At 48.0% G+C, this 26,404-nt stretch overlaps 1 protein-coding gene across 3 annotated transcripts in view; it reads right to left on the reverse strand.

Annotated features, from left to right (window-relative positions):
* The window catches only part of DCDC2C (doublecortin domain containing 2C), a 1,747,636-nt gene that overhangs the window by 1,003,068 nt on the left and 718,164 nt on the right, over positions 1-26,404 (reverse strand). For 2 of the 3 annotated variants that reach the window (XR_011260401.1, XM_069606023.1), the window contains exon 6: positions 11,539-11,585. Coding sequence is in view for 2 of the 3 variants with exons in the window: in XM_069606023.1 (XP_069462124.1) it covers positions 11,539-11,585 (47 nt within the window). In the remaining variant the exon portion in view is untranslated. The remainder of the gene's footprint in view (positions 1-11,538; positions 11,586-26,404) is intronic. The other variant, XM_069606022.1, reaches the window with a different exon arrangement.

The following is a 26,404-nucleotide window of genomic DNA, read 5'->3' on the forward strand; positions in this document are numbered from 1 at the left end:
GTTGTAGGTCGATAGTACCATCTTGGCGGTTCGACTGTGGCAAACCAGGCTGTTCGGTGCAGTTTGTGGCTGTTCAAGTGCAGCGGTCGTGGTGTCCTAGATGGGAATTGGTGTCGAGCAGGAGTCAAACTGAGCTCATTGAGGTTGGAAGGTGATGCAGGGAGATGAGCGGATCGTCAGGGCCACCACCAGAGTCAGTTTGAAGAAGCTGGTGACTGGATATGCAGGTCAACCGGCTGGGTTCCTTGAAGTGCTTGAGGGCCACCAGGGTTGGTTTGATGGCCAAGTAGACAGTTGAAGACGCTGGACGTGCAGGTTTGGTTTGAGCGGTTCAAGGCTGCATCCGATGATCGAGGTTCGAAGACCCACCACTATGGGATTAATGACGACCTGGGGAGAACAGGATATGCCCATAGCCCACCTAACACCTAACCCTAAGAAACCTTCTCACCCCCTCCACCAACACTTTCCCTAGAATTCCTATATGTTTCTGTCATGCCACCAATATAAGAAGTACTGGGACGAGGAAGAGTGTTAACTCCTCAAGGAGCATGTATCCCTTAAATACTGAGACTAGGGAGAGACCAATTGACTCACCAAAAGATCAGTACTGGGACAATGAAGCAGTGCAGAAGCATAGAGCACTCATGAGAACCTGAATGAACAGTAAATCCGCTCCCAAAAGCTAATTGGGCAAGGCCCATTCAAAGCTGAGCGGGAAACCAGGAAAGAGAGTGAGGCCCTCCCTAGAGGAACACACGAGCGTGGGGAAAGCTCGGTTCAGCAAAGGACTTGAATAGATGCAGGAGAGCTTTCCGAGTAGGTGGAGAGGCTCTTACCTGGTCCAACGTAGAAGGGCCATCCGGCGAAGCAGAGAAGTGGACATCCTGGCCAGCCAAGAAGAAGAACCAGGCGGATGCAGGAAGGTGCACCAGCTGAGAATCGAGTGCCGCAGAGACGCTGCAGCACGCCAGAAGAACTGAGAAGCCCAGAGAGGGCTGAATCAGAGGGGGGAGAACCCAGAGAATGACCAGGCTGCGACAGTAGAGACCCTAAAGGCATAAGGGCTACCAGGGTACCAGAAGGAACTGGTAGATGCTGGAGCTACAATATTGAGGTCTAAGGGAAGCCCCTGGGGTACAAGCTAAAACCCCTAGTGAAAAGGAACTGCAACACCAAGGTGAAAGAATCCCACGGGGTCTGGGACCTGCATCCTTCTATGAAGAGTAACCTAAGTCATCTTCATAGTCACAGTACCTGGCAGGACAGTGAACCAATTCTGCAGCACCAAAAGGGAAGAATCCCACGGTTCTGGGACCTGCATCCCCATATGAAGATAAGCCCCAGTCATCTTCATAGTCACAGCATCTGGCAGGATAGTGAACCAGGATTGCCGCACCCAGTCAGGAGGAGCACACAGGTCTGGGACCTGCATCCATAAGATTGTGAACTAATGTGAAATAAGAACTTTCGAAGTGCAAAGCAAGCCAGGAGAATTGACGTATTCATCCCTGATGATTGTGTATGAACTGTGAATTGTGAAAGTCCAATAAGGGCTTGGGGGAAGGGAGTCGTTCCACCCAGCCCTTGTAAACTGGAGAGCAATGAGACCTCGGGAGAAGGAGACAATACCTCCTGCTATCTTCCCAGAAGATTGGGTACCGTGAAACCAATCAAAAGAAGGCCAGAGCAAGGGAGTCATTTCCCGTGCTCTGTGAGGACATTGAGAACCACATACCTGGAGAAGGGAGACATTCTCCAGGAACCCATAAGTGAAGTACAACAATGTTTAAGAAGGAATAATGTTTAAGTTGGGATGTTTTCTTTTGCATTTGAACGGAACCCTTAAGCCGCTACAAGCCGGAACTTTGTTTCCTCAGAAAGGAACTGAGACCTGGAAAAGGGAGTCATTCTCACAGGCAAAATGCCCCCTACGATTGGAACTGTTGCTCATCGTCCAGGAGAAGAGAGTAATTCTTCTCGACCAAGAAGACCCACTACCCTTTTTCTTATTATTTATGAATGTGAATTTTAACACTGCGGTGGACTCTTTATTTACTTGGGCATTCTGACAGGCTCATTAGTTCTTTATTAGAGACAGAGAAATCCCTCTTAGAGTTAGGGAGAGTTAGGTTTCCTCTTTATTTTTGCCTGAATCAAAGTCTTCGCCAATCACCATGCCACTATTGTGTCAGTCTCGTACTTCTGCACCCTTACAGCTCACAGGGCTGGCACATCTGTGATATCAAATTGATGTGGCTATGCTAACTATGAGAGATGCAGGCCACCATATCTTAACGCAGATAAGGCCTATATTTACAGTTTAGTGTGCCACCAGGATAACATCCTCAGAGTTATGTAGATTTTGGAACAGGGGTGCAGATCTTAACTGCAGACCCTGTGCTGCAGAGATATGGCTTTCCTGCAGCCGTCACCTGTAATCTCCAACTATGCTCTGTGCCGCTGGAGAGCAGACGCTGTAGATCGATTACTGATGCAGCAGGGCACAGGTGTACACTATGCTTTTGGCATGGAGCCATTACAAGGAAAATCTGATTAGAAGGTTACCCTTTCTGAGCTGTGTGAGAAACCTGAAGTTGTCTCCCTAATTAGTCCCTTGGGATCTGTCATCCAGGTGGCCCGGACACGGCCATTGCTATTGGATTCAGTTCCTGGGGTTGGACCAGTGAGGGAGGATAACCTGGATCGGGGGTCCTCGAGGAGTGGAAGTGGGACACTGACGGGTGAGACACGGTATCCCCCTTCTTAAAACACCTTTTCCCCATCCTGAGGATACTCAAACACTCTACCTACCCCACTTTACCAACACAACACTTCTGCACACCACGAAAGAAGACGGACAAACACCAGACCTGTTTACCTGACACGTCCCAGCACAAGGGCCGGGCAAAGTCAGACAATTGACCAGAATCACACACATCCGACAGCCCTTTCCCTTCCCCACAGGGATAAAAGGTGGAGCACGAGAGAACAATACAAGCAAGGCAGACCGCACGACGAGAGAGCTATCTCAGCACGGCAGTTCAAGAGGAGGAGAAAGATGGCACAAACCGAGAGGGTGACAAGGAGAGACACGACCTTCCCCTTTCCGACCCAGGCCCATGAAACCTCCACAAAAGGAAACGTAAGACCGCGAACAATAGGCAGCGTGTGTTGCAGCAGATGTCAACAGTACACAGAGCCCTCCGCTGCTGTTAACCAAGCCGGGGAGAGATACCTGCCTCTGTGGTACTGGCCTTGACGTCCGTGACAAGAAAAGCCAAGTGGTTCATCACAGCGGGTGAGGCGAGGGGAGAGCCGATAAGAAACCGAACTGTGTTGAAGAAATGTAGCAAACGGCTAATGACAGAAAGTACAAACAACTGTTAATGTGAGAGAGGAAAACCAGCTACAGAGGAGTCAGGCACCACGTGGGTGCTCACTCTGGAAACTCTAGGCGATTACGCTACTGTTGAAACTAATGTTACCAGAAGGCCTTGGGAAAGGCGAGAAGAGGGTCAAAGTGGTCATACGGAGGTCTAGTAAAATCCTCTGTACAGTCAAAAGCCTTTGACAGGCAGATGATCGTGAAGCTAAGGGAAGTGAATCCTGCATCGTGAAAGACTGTTCAAGCAATTGTGTGATTGACAAAATGGACAAGAGTGAAACCAGCAGAGGGTTGCCCACAGTGAACTGTTTAAAACAACATTAAGATTTGTGAATGCCACAGAAGAAATTGTGATAAAAGCTGTAGTGAACCCGACAGGGGAGGCATATAGTCAAGAAGGGTCTGTGCCCGGAAGAGGGGGATCCAGAGGTGAAAAGCCATTATCCACTGACTCTTGAATGCAACAGATAAGGTAATAGAGAAACTCTTTTGAATACAGGCTGGAGTGAACCCGACGGAGGGAGGCTGATATTCGAGAGGGGTCTGAGCCCGGTAGAGGGGAACCCAGGGGTGAAGAAGTATCACTCAAGTACAATCAAAAAAGACCTTCAGAAGTTTTGTTGAACTTTTGTTTATTATTTTGAATTTTTCAGCCCCTCGCAAGCAAGAATACTTAACTACCAAAGGTCTTGATATTGCTAAGAACTGGTTGTGGATCTGAGCCCGGGGATCCAGGGTTGAGAAAGACATCACCCAATGTGCAGGCAAAAAGGATTTTTTTTGTTTTGTTTAGAACACTTCACGCCCTCGGAGGCAAGAGACTTTTTATAGAAAAGAGACTTAACCACCGAGAGCGGAAGTGTAGTATTGTGCTGGAAAAGATAAAGCGCGGTCTTTGCTCCTGAGTCCCACATTGTCCTGTGCTCAAAATGTGGGGAAATGAGACCCTGACTACCACATGCTGATTTATTATTTGTGAACACTTCTTTCTTTCCTGTGAATCCTATCCCACACACTTTTATTGTTTTTAGTCTAAGGATTGGCAATATGTTTTTCTTAGTATAGGCCCTTTTATTTGACAAGAGGCCACTAGGACTGCCTTTTTATTTGATGGTCGTAGCTTGCTCCCATCTTAGATTTAGGTTTAGATTAGGCGTTTTTCCAACCCGCATATACAGTTTAATAAACACCCTGGAACTGTGATCACTTGTGTCGATCTTTACATTAGCCACCATGAGTTCCTTACAGCTGGAATTACCTGCATAATTGTATCAATCTAAGGAAAATAAAAAAGCCAAGGCTTCTACACCCTTGCCAGATGGCAATCCTTTACAGCCACCTAATAGCCAAAACTAAAAAGGAAATTACAATCACAGATTTAGTTAAGGTGTTTTAGATTAAAACTTCTATGATGGGGGGCGCTGTTGAGCAGCGCGAGGATGGGGACCTAAGCCCCAGTTGCTCTGCTCTGGCCGTACATATCCTGATAAAAATATCCTGAAATCGGCCGTTATTTGCCAGAATTTCTTTCACAAACATGATCAGAAGGTTACCTCCACATATTAGGCCACTCAGAAGGTTGCAAACGGGGCAAGATCGAGAGTGAGACAGCTTAAAAGGAGTGCCCCCGGCGCCGGGGCGCCATCTTGCCAGAGCTGCGGGATAGAAATAGACCGGACATCCCAACACACCGAAACGGCAAATGTGCATAGCAGTGACGGTGATAAGTGCAAGCATAGTGAAAGTGAATTCCCCGCCTAACTGATCGGAGCCCCGTTGCGCCGGCAGAGACTGCCGGTGCAACCAGAGGCGAGAGACAGCATCCACGGCCGAACAGAAAACAAGGGACGAAGAGTGGAGAGGAAAACCCTGCCTCACCAGTGAGGCCTCACCGCATCGGAACAGGCCGAGGTAGGACCCCGATGCGCGGAATCTGCAAGGGGAAATAACACGGAGAAGAGGAGGAGTGAGACAATCGCGGCAGCCGGACTGTAGGGGGAACCGCGGCGGAAAGAGAGGAAGCCTGATACAAGGACTGCCAGTTAGACCTCCTGTACAATGGTGAAAGGCCAAAAGAGAATGGAAGCATATGTAGAAGCCAAACTCAAAATGACCAAGCAGACCCAGGATCAGCAGGAAGGAGATCCAAGTACGCTGACATAGTCAGAAGGAGTGACACTGGAGAACCTCATGACAGCCATACAAGAGACAAGAAAGGCACTTGAAACTAGGATCCAAGAAGTAGGTACAGATGTATCACAGGTACGGGCGGACCTGGCAAAAATGTATGATAGAGTGGCATTAGCGGAGCAGCGAATAATTGACCTGGAAGATGTGTTGGAATCCATGCAGAACAAAATCCAGGGTCTCGTGGGGGCAACAAAGACTCTCGAAGACAAAGCGGAGGACACTGAAGGACGCTCCAGAAGATGCAACATCCGGATGACAAGAGTGCCAGAAAGAGAAGAGGGGGACAGCATAGAGCTATTAGTGGAAAAATTCACATTGGATACATTGCGACCCTGCATCCTACCCAAGCTGTTTACAGTTGAAGGGGCACATAGGGTGCCGGGTCATCTGCCACCACCGGGAGCACCACCTCAGGCCATAATAGCTAAGTTACTCAACTTCAGGGATCAGGACGCAATCCTACAGGATGCACGGAAGCTAGTGAGCATACAGAAAGAGAATGCGCGGATCCTGATATTCCCAGACTTCACGCAAGACGTGCAGGGACAGAGACGTTCCTTCGACTCAGTAAAACGGAAGTTCCCGGGAACATGGCCTGAGATACATGATGTTCTTTCCGGCCAAGTTGAAGGTGCTAGCAGATAACCAGTCACACTTCTTCCTCTCAGCCAACGAAGCTTGATCCTGGATAGAATCCAAGTAGGGACAGGCTGATAACCCAGGAACACAGGGCAACAGGGAGAATCGGAAATGATGATGGAAAGAGGAGTGGAAATATCACACAAAAGGACAGCAGTGGACACTGTGGAATTTTCTGAGAACATGGAAGGAGACACTGAATTGCAGAAGGAGGAGCGGAGTAGCATCTTAATCTGAGGTCAAGGTTAAGGCAAAGCCCCTTACTGGAGTCCCGTAAGCCTCGTGGTCACAAGCGAGACCGAAGGGTCGAACAATCAAACCAGTATCTTTTCCAAAGATGTCCAGTGATGGGCACCTGTCACAGTTTAAATCAGGAATCACTTCCTGCGGGAAGAATGTAGGAGAATGGGTAACTAGAAGGGAGGGGGGACGGGACCAGAGGGTGGGAGGGGGGTAATTAGAGGGTAAGGGGAAAAATGAGAGGGGAAGACAGCACAAACATACTTGCTGAAACAGTTAAGCGGCAGGTCAATGAAATGAAGAGCGAATGGTATGCCCAAGGTGTAATTAGTGGTTTAAATATGAGGGTGACCCAGTTGGATAACAGGTGGGTGCGGATGAAGACACAAAGGGCAAATGTGGTTTCTCTAATGGGGGGGGCCTCAGGGGAGCAGTATACCAAAACACTTTAGATGTCGATAAACATAGGAACTTGGAACACACAAGGCCTGGGCAATAGATCTAAACGCTCCCGGGTTTTGCAATTTCCACGCAGATACAGCATCCAAGTGGCATTGTTACAGGAGACACATTTAATCAAAGGTGATCTTATAGATCTGCAAAGGAGATGGGGAGGCATATTGGTGGGAACGCCATACTCATCATATTCGAGAGGGGTATTGGTCTGGGTGGACGCCAAAGTACCATTACAGCTGGAAGCTGCCAAGGGGACAATGAAGGACGCACATTTGTGATACGGGGTAGCTTAGAAGGGCATAACATCTGCATAGTAAATTCATATGCGCCTAATATAGACAACGATGACTACTTCCAAAAGGTAGGGGGATTTGTGGGCAGAGATAGAGCAGACATTTTTATTGGGGGGTGGGGGTTGATTTTAACTGTTATTTAGACCCAGGCAAAGACCGGACAGGAACAGGCGTACCCCAATGCCTGCGATCAAAATGCTCCCTCAATAGAATGGTGTCAGAATTAGATTTGCAGGAATTAAGAAGGGGGTCACACGGGGACAATAGGGAATATTCATTCTATTCACCAGTGCACAGGACACACTCTCGCCTAGATTGTCCATTTACGGGCACAGAGAACGCACACAGATTTTCCCAGACGGAATACCTACGGAAGGTGCCATCAGATCATGCACCCCAAGTCACATCATTACAGATAGGGTGTCGCTGCCCAGTAATACCAACTTGGAAATTAAGAGTGGAGTTATTGCAGGACAGGGCATTCAATACAACACAGAGAGGAGATTGTCTCTTTCTTGGAGAACAACGAGAGCTCAGTGGACAAGGTCAGCGTTGTGTGGGAAGCCCTCAATGTAACAATAAGAGGGGTATGCATATCTAAGATGGTGGGAATAAGAAAAACTCTATCCCAAAAATTGAAAGACTCAGAGAGAATAATTAGGGATCTAGAGATCAATTTGGGGATAGCAAAAGAGGTGGGTCACAACCTAGCAGGGGCTATCACAAGTCAAAACTCACACCAAGAAGCTCTGTCCAAATTTGAAAGGAAACACTACACCAAGAGAATACATCACGAAGGGGATGAAGCAGGTCGGTTACTAGCGTGGCTGATCCGTAAAGAAGACCCGGGAAGGGCGATTACGCAAATGTATGATAAGAAGGGTTCCAGAGCAGCCATGCAACAACAGAATATTATATGACACTGTACTCGAGCGAAGGAACATATTCGGAAGAGGAGGCCTCAGACCTATTAGAAATAGCGCACATGCCTAGACTGAAGGAACCCCAGAGGGAGATGTTAGAAGCACCAATAGAGATTGGAGAGATCGAGTGGGCGTTAAAAACAATGCAGAAAGGTAAATCCCCATGTACGGATGGCCTCCGGGTGGAATACTATTTAGAATATGCTGATATATTGCTCCCAGTGCTAAAGTGAGTCTACAAAGTCTACAAGCCTTCACTCAGGGTATCCTCCCTGAGTCGATGAGAGAAGCACTGATTACGGTTCTCCTAAATCCCCAGAAAGATCCTACCTACTGTGGATAATACAGACCTATATTGCTACTAAATGATGATACGAAAATACTAGGGAAGTTAATAGCACTGAGACTGGAGAAAGGGGTCCTCAATATAGTGCACCCAGACCAATGTGGTTTTATAGGGGGGCGAAATACCTCCAGGATCATTAGGAGGCTACACTTTATAATGGAACATGTCCAACATTCAGAGGAGGAAATGGCCTTGATTGCATTAGATGCCACAAAGGCCTTTGATTCCGTGGAGGGGCAGTGGATATTTAAAGTGCTAAAAGGGATCGGGATGGGACCCCAAATACTGCAGTGGATCCAGCTACTGTATGCAAGTCCCCAAGCAAGGGTTAAAACGGGCGACTGGATATCTGAAAAATGGACACTAGAAAGAGGCACCCGCAAAGGATGCCCGGCATCACCAATACTATTCGCCCTAGCACTAGAGCCTCTGGCAGGATATTTTAGACAATACATACAGAAGACGGGGATTAGAGTCCGTGGCATAACACACAATGGGCCTCATTACAACCCTGGCGTTAAGGGGTTAACGGCGCTGTAAAAGGCTGCGGTGCCGTTAAACCCTTAACGCCAGATTCACACTTTAACGTCTGCTTTTTGCAGGTGTTAAAGTCCAACCCACTAAGGGACCTTGGTGCTAATTACGGCACCGTAATTTATGGTGCCGTAATTAGCGCCTTCCCCATTCCCATTGAGCACTATGGGCCAAAAATGGGAATGGGGAAGGGGCCATGGTGAATGGGGATTTACCGCCCCGCCAGCCTTGGAATGGGGCGGTAAATCCGCCATCCACCATGGCGGAATTCGGCATGGACCATGGTGCTAATAGCACCATGGTCCAACGCCAGGGTTGTAATGAGGCCCAATATATCATACGCAGATGAAGCATTAATATACGCAAGTAACCCCAGGACGAATGTCCCAATAATATTAGATGTACTAGCTAACTTTAGGAGGCTATCGTGCTACGGTGTGAACAAGGAAAGATCCCTGGTGTTCCCGTTAGGATCAATGCACACACAACCTGTGGATTTACTCCCACAATGGGGGATTTGTTGGGAACTGGAACCCTTCTGCTATTTAGGAGTCACAATTTTCCATGAAATGGTGGAGACCTTTATGTTTAACACTAGGAGAGCATTGCCCAACATAGGTGACTCAATACAATTTTGGAAATCCTTACCGCTCTCCTTGATGGGGGAAAATAACCCTGTGTAAAATGGTGATAGTACCCAGATTACTTTATAATTTTATTAATATTCCGTATAAGATCAAGAAAGTATTCTTTAAAATGCTGGATACCAACATAGGGGAACTGCTCTAGGGATCGAGCAGGAGAAGGGTGGCGTTAACCACTCTGCCAAAGTCATATATAGAAGGGGGACTTACCTTACCAGAGTTTGAGGCCTATTACGCATCAGCCCAGCCGCAAACTGTGTCCAACTGGTTAGACACACCAGAAGGAGACTTGAGACAACTATTAGGGAATTATCCAACACACAGGAAAGTGATTGAACTATTGTGGGACCTGATGGCACGTTTGACAAAAAGTGAGATCTACACAGTACCAAGCGATATCGGGGAAATTACAGATCCCCCACCCGTATAACCCGGACCTACCATTGAGCTTTGACCCAGTGCTAAGGGGAATACTGATTAATCTTGATTGGACTAGATTACGACATAAAGGTTGCACGAGATAAGGGGATCTCTATGAATGGCGCCAACGGTATGACATGCCAGAGGGGGGCCTTCATGAGTAATGCCTGAATCATGAAAATAATGGCTGCCATATGGGAGGAGACCCAGATGGAACCAGAACATAGCTCCCTAATGCAGCAGATACTAGATGCAAAACAGTAGAGGACTTATCTCACGCCTGTACCAGCAGATGGGGGGACAAAGGAAACTCCCAGAATTAGGGGTTAAGGCAAAATGGGAACAGGATGTCGGGAAAGAGATCCCCGAAGAGCAGTGGGCCAGGATTTGGGAACAAACCCGTAAAGTGTCAAGAAATGCCAGGTTTAGGCTCATACAGTACAAATTCATACACAGAGTATATATGACATCATGCAGACTCCACATGATTAACCCACAACACGCCCATTCTTGCCCAAGATGTAAGAAGGCCTCAGCGGGATTCTGGCATATGGTTTGCGACTGCCCAAAGATCAGGATATTCTGGGAGGAAGTAGTGATTAAAACCAACTCCGGGGCCCATAGCGAATACACCTGCACACCGGAAACGTGCTTATGGGGGATATTACCTGGAGGAAAAAGAACGAAGACCAAAAGAAAAATATCAGCCTTCTTACTCATACTGGCCAAACGCAGGATTGCGATCTTGTGGAAAAACCCGGGGGGGTCCATCGATTCAATTATGGATGAAAGATGCACATCGCGGGGGATGGCAGAGATGGAGATATTAAGGGATCAGGTCTCAACAGAAGCGGGGGAGGATAGGGGAATGGACTGGAGACAAATGTTGAATGAACTGAGGAATACTCCTGATTTACGCCCACCATGACAGGAGATATAAGGAAACAGGTCTACCGAGAATAAAAAACTAGTTTCCATTAGAAATTGGACCAGATATAGAGATGTTGATCTATATTATTGCCATCGACCTGGCTGCTCACACCTGAAGGGTAAACAGGTGCAAGTTCCATAACCCTGCGCCTCAGATCGGAACATTTAAGTTGCATATTGCATACTCAAGGTTTACATATTATGGTTTGAAATGTTTAGTAATCAGAGTAATGTTTGATGAGTTGCAGCATATTACACACTTGCTGAGAATGTAATTGTAACTGAAGCTCTCACTACTTCATCAATAAACAAATGTATAAAAAAGACTAATGATGCTAGCATATTGCATTTTAAGAACTTACAGTTTTGAGGTACTTCAGATATGAAGGTTTGGAACTGCATCATCAACAAAGTAACATGGTAAAATCTCAATAGCCAAATTGGAACCACTGTAGTGTGGGGCTTTGATGTTGTAAATGGTGAACGGCACAGTAGCATTACACTTGGTCTGTACAAATGTTCTTTTAGAAAGCACTTACTTGTTTATTTCTCCTTCTGCGCCATTGTGTTTGTGACAGTGTGCTAGAATAAAAAAAAATGCGAAACAGGTTTATCCATAATATGGCCATTGCTAGAAGTAGAAGTTCAAGTGCAACATTCCTAAAGTACAGTATGTTGCTTCCAACAAGTGTAAACAAATAATGCCATGTTGTTCATTTTTAAAATAACAGAAGACAGATTTTGACATCCTTATCGGAGTAGCAGAAAATAGTATTCTAAGATGTTCCAATACATATGCTGAACGAATTGCCAGTATTTCTTTCACATACAAAAAACTATATATAATTTAATAATTAAGAGGAAAATGTATACAAATGTAAAAACAGGCATGGAACGTATAAAGCCACCTCATCCCTAGAACAATGAATCTGAAATGAGAATCTAGTTTGTTTGAAAACAACTGCTTTTATGAAAAGCAAATTGGATGATTCAAAATGCTTTGTGTTCCGTTTACCCCAAAATGACTATACAATTCTTTTTGTGGTCCAAAATATAAGAGAGATGAGCCTCAAAGCAGTACAGCGAGGTAATAACAGTACCAGCCTAGTAATAGGATGCACAATAATGTTCCTGGTGGATCAGTTAGTAATCCAATTAGTCTAAAAATGCAAGATGTTAACAGAAACAATTTGAAAAATAAATTATGATCCTACACTGGGTAACCAGGATAATGTACAGGTGTCTGTAAATATGCAGAAACCACATCACTGAAACAATGTTCCTTATTCACAAACGTTCATAATGAGACAGATATCCATTCCATACACCAATCATGTGTCACCACCTACCTACTCTTTTACCACAGTGAACAACAACTGCTCATTTATTTTCAGTTTCAACGATTACAGGTCAGGCTCTGGAGTATTATTATTATGGTATTTATTGAGTGGGACCTAGCTTCGAGAAGCAACAGAGAGCTTCACAGAGGTGTACTGCAATACAGATACATAACCGAGTGCTTTATAGCGGTGTGAGACATTACAGATGCATAACAGAGCACTTTTCGGCGGTAACAGAACAGTTATACAGCGGGGGGTAGGATACAGAGGGGGACAGAGAAGTCATACAGCTATACCGGGTGGCAGGGAGAAGAGTGGCATGCAGTGTCTAGGTTGCAGGTGGCGCCATGTGGCGACGATATGGCCTAGTGGAGTAATGACCCAGCACATTCCCCTTAAAAGTAGAAAGGCAGAGTGGGGCAGAGTTAGAAGAAACCAAGGGATACTCTTCATCACTGAAGTAATCCCATTAAAGCAACATTGCTAGATGTTCGAACTTCAACCCAATTGCACAGCTTTATGGTGCATAACTACATTGTTCACAGTAACAAAGAAAGCATAGCACATGTCTTAAACATGCATATGAGTTACTGGCTTCACGTTCCTCAATCTTCCTAACCTAAAACATCCGTGTGGAGTAGACACAAATCCGGCCACATCAGCGGTCCACGTCCACACCATCGTCCCAAACTGGCCCAGATTGCTCATGACACCCTGCTGGAGGCTCAGTCTTAATCTTGACTGAATCCGAACTGCGGAGGACTTGCGGCGGTGGGCTGATCATGGCCTGGCCGCACTTGTGGACCCCTGGGCCGCCTCGCACTCTGCCTTGGACCACCCGCCGTTGTCGCAGTGAAGGGCTGCTCCCGCTGTCGGCGGCGCGCCAGAGAATTGCGAGTGCGGCTATGTCTGCGGCCCCCCACTGAGCAGGCCGTGGCCGGGAGTGTACGGCTGCGACCGGGCTAGCGCCGGTGACCGGGCCAGCGCCGGCGGCCGCCTCATTGTCCACTCATCAGGGCTGCAGGCCGGCCCTGCTGCTTTGGCGCCCGCATGTCTCGGCTGGAAGGGGGGCCGCCTCCCCGGGCCGTGCACCCGGCGTCCCTGGCTGGTGTCGGGCCCCCCACCCCCTGGAGCCTTCCATGCATGCCGCTGCCGGTGCTGACAAATTCCGGAGGTTGCACCCCGCAAGCTGGGACGTGCACGCTCACGGGGCAGGTGAGGAGCTGGGGGAGGATTGACTCTGTTTCGCAGTGGCTGCCTGTGTGGCGGACTCCCTTGCTGATCCCCTCCTCATCATCACCCCTCCTCCGGCGTAGGCCCAGCGCTGCAACTGTCTGCACCAGTGGAGTGTGTGCATGCTGAGTGGGGACCTGGCCTGCCTCATTACTATCTGACCCCTGCAGACTGGACTATACCGTGGTGGGTGTACCTGTACCGGACCACCTGGGCCCCAATACTTGGCAGGGCGGGCAAGGCCCTGGATCCCATCTGCTTTGGTGCCTGATTGTCTGAGGGCCCACAACCTCGCCTACTCCACGTTCAAGAGCCGCAGGACTAGTAGATAGTAAAGCTCTACCACTACCACTCACCACTACTCCAGTGGTGGGACAGCATACCACATTACTATCCTTGTGTATCCTCGTTGGGGGGCTGACGTGGCTGCTTGCTCCACAGTGTCTCCACTGCAGCCCCATTATCATCTTGACCTCGAACTCCCACGGCACAGACCCCTGGTCCCCCTATTTGGCGCTCCATCCCCCGCCCTGCACTTGCTAAGCACAGCCACACCGAGCTGCACCCCGGCTTCCCACACTGCATCAGGCTTCGCCTACTGGTACACCTCGACTCCCCGTACTACATTGGAAATGTCTAACAGATCCCGAGGGTCCAATAAGGTGGGGGCAATGGACAAGTTCAAGAAAGCAACGCCAAGAACTGAGCCAGGATCTGCGTCCACCATCCAGGAGGAACCTGAATCCGAACCTCACCCTAGTGCATCGACCCCGGATCTCACGAAGATGATGGAATCAATGGCCAAGAACTTTGCCTCCTTCCACGAGAAGCTGGACAATATTAACGCCAATGTTGGTTCACACTCTCCAGGACACGGTCACGTTCCTAACCCAAGACATGAAGATCGTGAAGGCGAAGTGTGACGACTTGGAGTCCCACTCGCGCAGGAATAACCTGTGCATCATTGGGGTCCCAGAGAACGCCCTTAAGGGGCACATGGAGGTGGCAGTCGAGAACTTAGTTAAACATCTACTGGGCAACCCTGCTTTCTCCCCATACTTCACAGTCGAACGAGCCCACAGGGCTCTATAGCGCACCCTAAACCGGGAGACTTCCCCAGGCCCACCATCACTAGAATCCTCAATTATAGGGACAGGGACCTTATCCTCCGCCTGTCACGTGACAAGGGTGACCTGCGCCTCGAATCACACACCATCCGGATATTCCCTGACTTCTCTGTTGGTGTGCAACAGGAGAGGTGCCAGTTCCTCGGCATCAAAAAACTATTAAGAGATCGCAACGTCCCCTACGCAATACTGTTCCCGGGCCGGCTTAAGATTACCTACAAGGAAAAATGGTACTTCTACACCGTCCCGGAGGAAGCCGTGAAGTTCATAGAGTCTCAAATACCACTCCACAATCCAACAGGGGACTCCATGGACGACTGAGCACTGGCTTGCTAGATAACATGTAATCTGGTCACTAATGTTTGCTTCTAATGTGATGATGGTAATAATGACTCACTGGTACAATTACGCATATGCACTTGATTCCTGCGGCAGTAGCAACTAGTTGGGTCCCTCCCGGGGGCCATTATTTGCTCCTCACCCTATACTGCTCAATTTGACATTGGCTTAAACTTGACTCTGTGGTTCTGCCAATTGGTGTCATATCACCAGGGGCCGACTGCTTATGTTTATACTGCTGAATTCTTCGATCAAGCCCTGTTTATGATATGATCAATGGTGCTGTGTATTATGCATTTGCTATATCTACTGCTGACGCACGTACCGCCCTGGTACTTAATGTTTACGACATTGTTTATATGTCACCACACGGCAACAGCGTGCCCCGTTGCGGTTGCAATGTTCACTCTTGTAGGGTTGTTGATGGGTTTTGGCCCCTGTTGGGCCAGTTGCGGGGTAGATCCATGTTGGGATTCGCCTACTTAGCCCTGTTTTACAGGAAGAGTTAGTTCAATGGGGAGGAGGGAGGCTGGGAACACTACCTGCCAGGAATGGGGTGGTGAAGGGCGGGGAAGTTATATTGGAAATGGTGGAGGCAGACTGGCATATCACGCTGCATCACGGTGCCCTCAGAGTGACAAGATTGGCTGTAAACACATTCTACGACAACAATGCTGGGGTGTGCCCTAGAAAACTGAAATGCCCACTACCGTAATGTCCTGGAATATCGGGGGTTTGAGTAATCACACTAAGGCCCGGAAAATCATAGCCTATGCTCACAGACATGGTTGCAAAATAATATTTCTAGAAGAAACGCACTCTACAGGCCCCCTGACAAAGAGTGTGGCTCCGACCTGGGGTCCCAACAGATATTCCACTTCCTATTCTACTCAGGCCAGAGGTGTGCTGACAATGATTCATAAATCTGTCAAATTTGTACTACACAAGAGCTATATTGACCCCGAGGGTAGATACGTTATACTACACTGTACAATTACTAACAGAGAATATCTACTAGTGAACACATATGGTCCCAATGTGGACTCCCCCGACTTTGTGGACTCGGTGGCGTTTATACTGCTGGGATATGTGGGGGTTCAGATCATTTGGGGAGGAGATATGAATTTTATACTAGACAAAGCTGGACAGAACTGGGACCGATCCCAGACCACTGTCGGGCACAACACGCAGACTGCTGGTACATGGCACAACACTTCACATCCGAGACATTTGAAGGACACTACACCCGCAACTACAGGAATACACCCATTACTCCTCTGTTTATGATAGCTCCTCCAGAATTGATCTGTTTCTGGTGTCGAGTGGGTTGATGGGAAGGGTGGGGGGAGCGCAAATACTTACCCATACCCTTTCAGACCATGCCCCAATCATCCTGTTGCTGCAATTGGGGGTACCTGCCTCAACATTGAACACATGGCGATTCAAGTCTGCCGCCCTACGAGACATTGTGTTTAAGGCTGACATCCTAGCAGACATTTGGCCTCATTCCGACCCTGGCGTTAACCAAGGCGCTAATAGCGCCTTGGTTGACGCCGGTATTTTTCCAACTCCGCCATGGTGAATGCCGTAATTACCGCCCCATTCCAAGGTTGGCGGGGGCGATAATTCCCCATTCACCATGGGCCCTTCCCCATTCCCATTTTTGGCCCATAGGGCTCAATGGGAATGGGGAAGGCGCTAATTACGGCACCGTAAATTAGGGTGACGTAATTATCTCCTAGGTCCCTTTGCGGGTTAGTTTTTTAACGCCTGGAAAAAGCAGGTGTTAAGTACCAACCCGCAAAGGGAACTCGGAATAGGGTGACCGTTAACCCTTACCGCCGTACTCGGAATGACCCCCATTGAGTCCTATTTTGAGCACAACACCCCTCAGTCCACTAGCATTGGTGTCCGATGGGACGCCTTCAAAGCCTACATCAGAGGAATGTCCATACCTAAGGAGGCGGGAGTACTAAAGTCAATTAGAGCAGCCCTTAGCCGCTCCGATTCCAAACGACCCTGCCACCCTTGCCCTCATTAGCGAGGAACTTCAATCATTTAAAGAACACGTCACCAGGGAGGTCCAATATTTTAGCTGTCCACAGGCTGCACAGAGGTATGGAGAGGGCGATAGACCCGGCAAAACATTATCCACCCTAACTAGGGGATAGTGGGGTCAGGCCCAGATTACTTGTGTCAAGGACGGTCGGGGCGTGGTGCAGTGGTTTGACCAGCAGATACTGGACGTCTTCACTGACTTCTATCTGCAACTCCATTCCCAACCCCCTGAACATAGTGTGCGGCATATGAGGGATCTCCTTGAACAGATACCCACGACGCGCATCTCCCCCACTACCAGGGACCAATTAGACTCCCCGATCCTACTAGACAAAATAGTTGATGCCATATCCAATCTCCCCAAAGGTAAGGCGCCGGGGACCGATGTGCTCTCAGCTGAATTCTATCAGGAACACATAGCTATACTGGCCCCCAAGCTATTAGAGGTATGAAACGAGTCACTCCGGGTGTCTGCCCTCCCCCCAACATTACGTGAGGCCGTTATAACGGTGCTACTTAAACCTGGTAAACCTAGTGATGAGTGCGGCTCTTACAGGCCCCTCTCGCTCATGAATCTGGACACTAAGGTCTTCGCCAAAGTAATAGGGAACCGCTTCCTCCCAGTTATGACATATATGGTCCACAGGGATAAGGCAGGCTTTGTACCAGGCAGATCTACTTCCCACAATATCAGGAGGCTGTTCAACGTCATGGCACAAATCGACCAGGGCTCGAATGCGGTTGCGGTCACACGACGCACGAAAAGCATTTGATATGGTGTCCTGGAAGTACATGTGGTTGGTGTTGGAGACAATAGGCATTGGCCCTAACATGATTAGATACATTAAATTATTATATACCTCTCCAGTGGCCAGGGTCAGAGTCAACTGCCTGATGTCCACCCTGATCCCGCTTTTCAGGGGCACCCGACAGGGCTGCCATTCTCCCCGATTCGTTTCGCCTTGGCGATAGAGCCAATAGCAGATCACATTAGACCACGCCACTCTTGCAAAGGGATACGTCTGAAAGACACCACCGAGATTATATCCCTCTATGCAGAAGATGTATTATTGTTCATCAGGGAGCCCGCCACCCACCTCGATCCAATTCTGCGTGACGTTACTCTGGTAGGCACCCACTCCGGATTCACAATCAATTACTCCAAATCAGAGGTCTTGCCTCTCACTAGGTCCACTCAACAACCCACAACCGAATACCCACTCTGCTGGTCACCTGGCGGGATTAAGTACATGGGGATTCAGGTGTCCCTAACCAAAGACACAATGCTAGCAGACAACTACCTGGCCGTGGAGCAGCTAGCCGAGGCCAAAATGGCACGTTGGCGCCCCCTCCCATTGTCACTCGCTGGGAAGCTTTCACTCATCAAGATGGTATCACTTCCCAAGTTACTGTACATATTTAGTAACATACCAATCTGGCCGGGAGGGAGAATACTTTACAAGATTGCACAAACCTTGTGCGCAATTCCTGTTGCACTCAGGCGCAGTACGCAAAAAATGGTTGGATATGACGCTCCAATACGAAAGAGGGGGATTCACCATCCCTGACCTGACACTGTATTGGTTGGCAGCACAGGCGCAATACACCTCCTACAGGTATCCTGGGTCCCCTCCTCGCCCCCATGTCAAGCTGGAGACCCTGGCAGCGGCGGACATAAATATAATGTCACTAATATTACACCAGCAGTATACACCGGACTCCCCCATTGATCCAGTCGGAACCACCGTGCATGCCTGTGGCCGTTTATTCGGTGCCATGGCTGAACAGCACCCCTACTATAGGTGGCTCCCAGTCTGGAACTTTCCCGGGCTGGAGCCTACACATGGCACAGCCCTGGCGCGACACTGGGGGACCCTGGGCTATCATGCACTAACAGACTTCTATCCCAATGGCCAGTTCATAGGCCCACAGACATGGAGGCCGGGTCATTCGGGGTCAGCTCTAGAATTTCTGCAGTTCTATAGGCTTCGTGCTGCCTTCCGGGCCACTTGGCCGGGCTTCCCCTACGAGCCACCGGGCTTCCCCGGGATTGCATACATCACTAATTTGTTTGGAGACCGTGGTATTGTCTCTTCATTATACAAACTGCTGCTGGCGAGTACCCCGGCCCGTCCCACTAGGGCGCGTGATGAATGGGCAGATGAGCTGGGCTTGGAGGTTTCCAATCACCTATGGGGGAAAATGTGTTCACATACTAATAGAGTCTCCCTCAACTTTCGCTACCGAGCCATACAATATAAATTGTTGAATAGGCTGTACTACACCCCTCTTCGGATCTCTAAATTTGCTCGTACTGCCCCGCAGTCCTGCCCCGCTGTAGGGCGGAGAATGCAGACCATCTACATATGTTCTGGGAATGCCCGAAGCTGGCGGAATTCTGGGAGAAATTTCTAGGGACATTATCTGAGATCAGTGACACTATTATTGACCCTGACCCGATGAGAGTCCTATTTGGGGTGTGGAAGGCTGATGGGGCTAAATTTATTGCCAAAATTCTAAATATAAGTTGTATGGTGCCAAGAAATGTGTTCTTCAAAGTTGGAGGAGCCCCTCCCCCCACGACATTCCAGAAGTGGCTAAATCTGCTTACCTGGTCTCGAAACTGTGAAGAGGAGTACCTTAACATGCTTCCGACTCACTCACGCCCTAAGAAAATTTGGACTGCTTTCAATAGCTATCTTCACAGTCAAGAGGAGAGAGCTTCCGAGAGTGGTTCTTCTCCGACCTTACAATGACCTGTTTACATCTTGTGGTGCATCACGATTTACTGCTCTCCCACCTGTTGCAAAACAGTTTTTTCAATTACTGTATTCCTTCATGTGTATGCTAAGTGTATTTCATCGCTCTGATGTATGTGGTTGCTCTATGCCTCTGCCAAAAAAAAAAAAGTTTTTTAAAAAAAAGACTAAGTGCTTTCCTTCATGAAACAACTTCAGCTTTGTGGGGAAGGCCACCAATGTGGATACTCCCAACATTGAGTAATGCCCCTTGGCCTGTCCATGAAATCTCTGCACAAGTCACGGAATAAGAGGATTCTCTTCTTTCCATGTTGTATTTCTTTCTTTAGGGCAGCAGCTCTAAATAAAGGCTCTATGATCAGTGGGTCAGCAAGAAACGCTGCGATTACTCCCCCGTTAGTCACCGCCCCGCCATCCCTTCTTCCCAACCAACCTATATACGTGGAAACAGAGGACCGATGAATCTAATGATGTCATCACTTCTTTCCCAGGGGTAACCTCTCCTGTGGCCAGGGGATGGCAGTCGCTACCTGATCCTGACCCTGGGGGCGGCTATATGAGGGAGGACCACCTGGGGAGGTGACCCTTGGAAGAATAATATGGGATAGTTGGAGGAAAATACATACCCTCTATTCACTCCATTCCGCAGGCCCTGCTGGCATATTGTAATACTATCCCTTTGCCTTTTGATGAACCACCTTAAAGATGTTAAAAAATAGTCCATAGGCGCCCCTCTTTGAGAACAAACACTGCCCATTGACCAGTTCTATGGGAAGGTACCCACTCGAGAGTCCGCAGCCACGCTCACTGTACCGGTATCCAGGCATTGTTTCGAAAACATAGTTTCGAATGACAAAAGTTTCGAAAAAAATGCATCGAAAAAATGGGTGTTAAGGGGTAAAAAACAGGTTGGGGGGACCCCAATTAAAAAAAAAAATAATGCATTCTTTCTACGCATTTTTATTTGAAACTTTGCCATTCGAAACTATGGCATTCGAAACTATAACTAGGGACCCACTGTACCTTTCATAGATGGGAAATGTACATTTGCATATCAGTCTTTGTCTGACCCACATGGGCAGTCCAATACCGAAATGCTATGGCAATTCCCGTCTCAACTAGAGTACCAACAGCAACCCCATACACGTGTTTCAGCCTTGTTGGGCCTCATCAGTGAGGTGGAGCGGTGCCTCTCTGAGCACAGTGAGCAAGGGGTCCAGGTCTGGATGACCCTAGGAAACTTAGGGTGACTAAACCTAAGTCCCTTAAATAAAAAATAAAAAAATAGTTCATAGGCGCCCCTCTACGAGAACGAACACGGCAGATGTTCACTTACATCCCACAAAAGGATAGAGCATTACAACTGGGACGAGGAAGAGAAAGGGAGCAATAATGATCACTCCCAAAAGGGTGTAATGGAGTAACAACTAGTAACAACTAGGATGAGAGAGTAATGGAGCAATGAAGATAGCAAAGACTGGCAAGCCCACGCAGCGCTCTAGTCTCTGGTAGCTGGGTCATCATACCGGGAAGTTTAAAACTGCTACAGCTGACAGGCCACAGAGAGAGGGAGAGCTGCAGACGCTGAGCTGCTCCACTACCATTGCTGAAAGAATGGATGCAGTGGAGAAGGGTCTAGAGGCCAACCTGACCAGAAGGGAAAGCAGCGGAAGGAACACATGAAAGAAAAGGAGACAGTGAACATACTGCAGTTTACACGGCCCACACCAAGCCATCAAGCTGAAAAACCTTGGAGTGAGGGAAAACGAAGAGCAACCGGTAAGCCAACGGAAGGACCATGGGTTACCGGGTTGCTTAGAAGCATATGACGCTCCACGAAAATAAAACTGAAGGGAACCGGAGTGAGATAATGCAGGAAGCTGGCGTGTTTCGGTGGGTTGGCGCTGAAAAATATCTGAAAATTGTGTTTTTTTTCGCCAAATTTTCGGACTTTGCCGGGCTTGTGGTTAATAAATTCTGGGGCGATTCGCGCAAGTCAGACCTCTGAGGATTCCCACAGGTGTCTTCTTTTCGGAAATGCATGGGGTTCCCTGTTTTCCTTGGTGGCTGCGACACCCCAGGCCCAAATCTGTAGGTTGCCCACAAGAGCAAATTCCTGCAAAATCTGCTCTGCCGAAACACTTGGGGTTACCAGTGGTTTAGCCTTTTCCTTTGCGCCCAGGTGGGTGCACCCACACATGTGAGGTACCGTTTTCGTCGGGACACCTGTGGGAACATGGGAAGGTTGGACTGTAGCATCTCATTATGGGCGCTGGGCTTGGTAGCGCTGTGGTAGACTCTGTTATACTGTTGCATCCACCCATTCCAATATGGCCGCCTGGAAGCCCTGCTCATTCGGTAGTCAACTGGCTGTTCCTGTTTATGATGTAACTCCGCCCGTGCTGTCACATGACAGGATATATGCTGTTGAACCCTGAGCCCCAGTGCATCGCTACTCCTGAGCAACGCTTTGAAAGTACGCCAACTAGGATTTACACTTTCCAACTGCTTGTTGCTTTACCCACTTAATCTTTCTGTCCTTAGCAGATTTGTTTCCCTTGCGGTTACGACTGCCCTCCACATCTGTTCTCTTGCACAGCCAGATTCTAACGGCTTTCTATTCTCGCCGGTCGAGGAAGTCCATTCCCGACAACCCATTCCCCTGTTCCACGCATCCACGGAACACGGTAGGAACTTACACTTGTACTTTTCGGAACCGAAGCATTCGTTATTATACCTTCTTGTAATTGGTATTCTCATATCGTACAGCTTACCTGAAAGCTGAGTCTTGTCACATCTGGATTTTTCCTGCTACAGGTTTTGCAATCGCAAACTGCAGGGTTCACGCCATTCGGCAGCGCTCTCCATCCAAGTAGGTCACGTGGGAACAGAACTGAGTCTTCCTTGCTAGTTAGAGATCAACTTACTTATTCTTCTTTCCATCTCTCGAACCACAGAAAGCACTGAGGTATCCAAGAAACCTTTCAGACACACTCACCCCTCATAAACAGGTGCAGACAAATACACCCGCTCGATTCGTCTAGGTTTTCACTCTTAAATTGATACTCACTCTTCTTGTTATATCTGATAGACTTCATGAGAATATCTCCACCTGAAGGTGTCCAGTCCTGAATATTCCGGTCCTGCTTTCCGAAGATCGAAGTTCAACCACAGACATACGCTCTCAAATCCCGCACAGGGTTTTCTACACCAGAGGGTTTCCCTGGGAAGTTTGCATCCCTTTGTTCCCTGTCATATCCAGGTGAAGGGCAGTAAAGCTCAGAGGGGGGGTTTCCTGTCTTCAAGGAACTGGCATCTGACCAGGTTAGTGGCTTTCTACATACTTAAACCGTTTACATGACAAGGACATGTGTTGGTGGCTGCGTGTTTTGGTGGGCTGGCTGTGGAAAATGTCTGAAAATTATGTTTTAGCCAAATTTCAGAATTTGCATGGGCTTGTGGGTAATAAATTCTGGGGTGATTTGCGCAGGTCAGACCTCTGTGGATTCCCACGGGTGTCCTCTTTTCGAAAATGCATGGGGTTCACTGTTCTCCTTGGTGGCTGCGACACCCCAGGCCCAAATCTGAGGGTTGTGCATGGGACACTTGTGGGAGCACAAGAAGGTAGGACATTTGTTGTTTTCTCTTGGTTTTCATAACGTTTTCATACATTTGCTGCTGCGCTTTGTCACACAACCCTTTCATTTCCCAAATGTGACCTATATTTCGTTGCTGCTTTAGGCACTATATGCTTTTGTAACCTGCAGAAGTCACCTAGCCTTCAAAAGGTCTGCCTGTGCTCCTTCAAAAAATGCAAGCTTGCCATTCCTCACCACATTTGTTTTCCTTATTTATACATGCTAAGTATGTCTGTTTAGGCGGTCAGCATAACAATCTTGTGTACCATGGCTCCATTTTTTACTTGTGCTTTTGGTTGTTTTGTGAAACATTACGAAAAATGTGTAATTTCCTCATTTGGAAGAGTCGGGAAAATGTAGCGGGGCATTGCTTTTCTCAATATTCACAGAAGCCATTGCCTTACAGGTACAACCATGTCCACCACATACATTTTTTATCTTTCATTTTTCCAATTTTTCCCCAAACTATGGGCATTTTCCCTACATAGTTGTTGCCTGTCCTGCGCAACTCATCCCTTCCTAAACATGGATGCCTTTCTGTCTTCCCATTCAGCTTTCCTACCCTCCTCTTACATTCCGTCCACGCATGTCCTTCTGGAAAAAAAGGACAAAATCGCCTACCTCTCACAAAATTGATGGTAACCATATTAAAATAAGCTTTTTTGGTTTCCACTCAATCTGTTCCTGAAAGCCTGGAAAATTGTAAATTCAGCACAGCAAACCATTTGTACTTAGCTCTTAGAAGGAAAAAAACACAGGCTTCTTTGTACACCATTTTATTGGCATTTCCTGAAAAAACACAACATGTGCTCCCTTTTTGGTTATTTTCTCTCACCCCCATACAGCAAACTAGGATTCCTTGGTGGCGTTATGACCAACTACATGTGGGAAGAAAAGGGGCCAAATTTGGCCGAGATATCACATGTAACAAGAAAGGTACAAGGGATTAAATGGCGACATCACCAAAAAATTGCTTGGCACTAGGGGGGGAGGAAACATTGGCAGCTAAGGGGTTAAAAAATAGCGCTGTGAAGCCATCTGAGCCCCGCCTCTTAATGGCTGCTTGGATTTTGATACGTCATACAGGAGCTTCCAAATCTAGTTTAAGCGCGTCTGGTACCGTTGGGACATTTGACATTCCTATTTTGTGCTTTTGCGCATCCAGCGGCTTCCCCACCACGAGGGAGACAAAATATGTATGGACAATCTCAATCTAATATTCTTCTTATACTGTCCACCCTAAATCAGCGATGAGCGCAGTGATGATATTCCGGGTTCTTATTCCTCCTAAGAATACAAGAATCCGGTCAGCTTTGTTTCCCTAAGCGTAATCGAATCGTCTTGTTTTTTCGGATTGCCCGGGCCATTATCCCAGCCAAATGAACCTCCAGGTAGGCCCTGACCACTTTCAGGGCTCTCCATGCCTTCTGGGAACATCGGGTTCTAAATGGCCCTTCCTTAGATCGGACCTCCCGCTTGTGGCCCTTAAGTTGGTGCTGACATTTCATGTATGTGGCTGTGCAGCTAATAAATTCACCATGGAGTACCGCCTCTATGGCATCCCAAAGGACTGACTGAGGTTGCCCTACCTGAAGATTTTCTTGAAAATAATGGTTGATTGGGTCTCCTATTTCTTGTCGTATGACTAAGTCCGACTGTATCTGGTCATGTAGCCTCCAAGCGGACGTAGTCATGCGTGATAATCCCAAAGTCAGTATAACTGGGGATTGGAAAGTACCTTAGTCCCAATAAGGGCCTCATGGATACATGCTACCAAAGGGTCCAAGGCCAGCAGCAAGTCAATCCTTAAGTGGCCCAATGTATATGCCAGAAATATGTGTATTCCCTGGCCTCATCATTCATCACCCTCCAAGCGTCAACCACTCCCTGGTCTTCCAGTAGCCTGTTGTCAGGTCCTGTCTTCAAAGTTCCTCTGAAGCTGCTGAACCCCACAGACCCACAAAAGTGTCTCATGCTCAACCGTTAGAGATTTACAGCTGACCTCAGAACACCCCTGGGGAAAGGGGAAATGGGACAAAATAACAAACTCAGATAATGGCTCCTCCTCCTCATTAGGATGGATATCTGCATGAATGAAAAAGGACACAAGGGGCCTCATTACGACCCTGGCGGTAAGGGGTTAACGCCAGCGTTAGCTGCGCCGACCCCTTACCGCCAATTACGAGGTCCCCTAGCGCCATGGTGCTTTTAACACCTGCTTTTAGCAGGTGTTAAAATCCATGGCGCTAAGGGACCATGGAGTTAATTACGCCACCGTAATTTACGGTGGCGTAATTAACGCCTTCCCCACTCCCATTATGCCCTATGGGGCAAAAATGGGAATGGGGAAGGGTAAATGGGGATTGGGGACTTACCGCCCCGCCAAGGTCGGAATGGGGCGGTAAGTCCGCCAACCACCATGGCGTAAACGTAGTTTACGCCATGGTGGTAAAGTCACGGCCCAGGCGGTAACTTACCGCCTGGGTCGTAATGAGGCCCAAGGTAACTTAAGTCTGACAGTAACTCACCTCCCACTCAGAAACCCCTAAAATGCGTAACAATACCTGAATTCCTCTGCAAAAGCCTAGATGAAAGGTTCCATTTCACAATTGGATCAGAAGACCTTAATAGTTTTGGAGTTCAGCTGTCTTTTTGGCTATGTTCAAGAATGCCTTTCCTTCAACTACAGTTAACTGCTTCAAATTAGAATTATACTGAGAGTATTCTTTTTGCGATCCTTAATCAGGAAGTGTCTCTGTTTTAAAAATATATGGGAGGTCATTACAACCCCGGCGTTAAGGGTTAACGACGTCGTTAACCCTTAACGCCGGATTCCCACTTTAACGCCTGCTTTTGGCAGGCGTTAAAGTCCATGGCGCTAACCCGCCATGGTGCTAATTACCCCGC

Source organism: Ambystoma mexicanum, chromosome 4p (assembly GCF_040938575.1).
Source record: "Ambystoma mexicanum isolate Mex_15411 chromosome 4p, UKY_AmexF1_1, whole genome shotgun sequence".
Lineage (NCBI taxonomy): Eukaryota > Metazoa > Chordata > Amphibia > Caudata > Ambystomatidae > Ambystoma > Ambystoma mexicanum.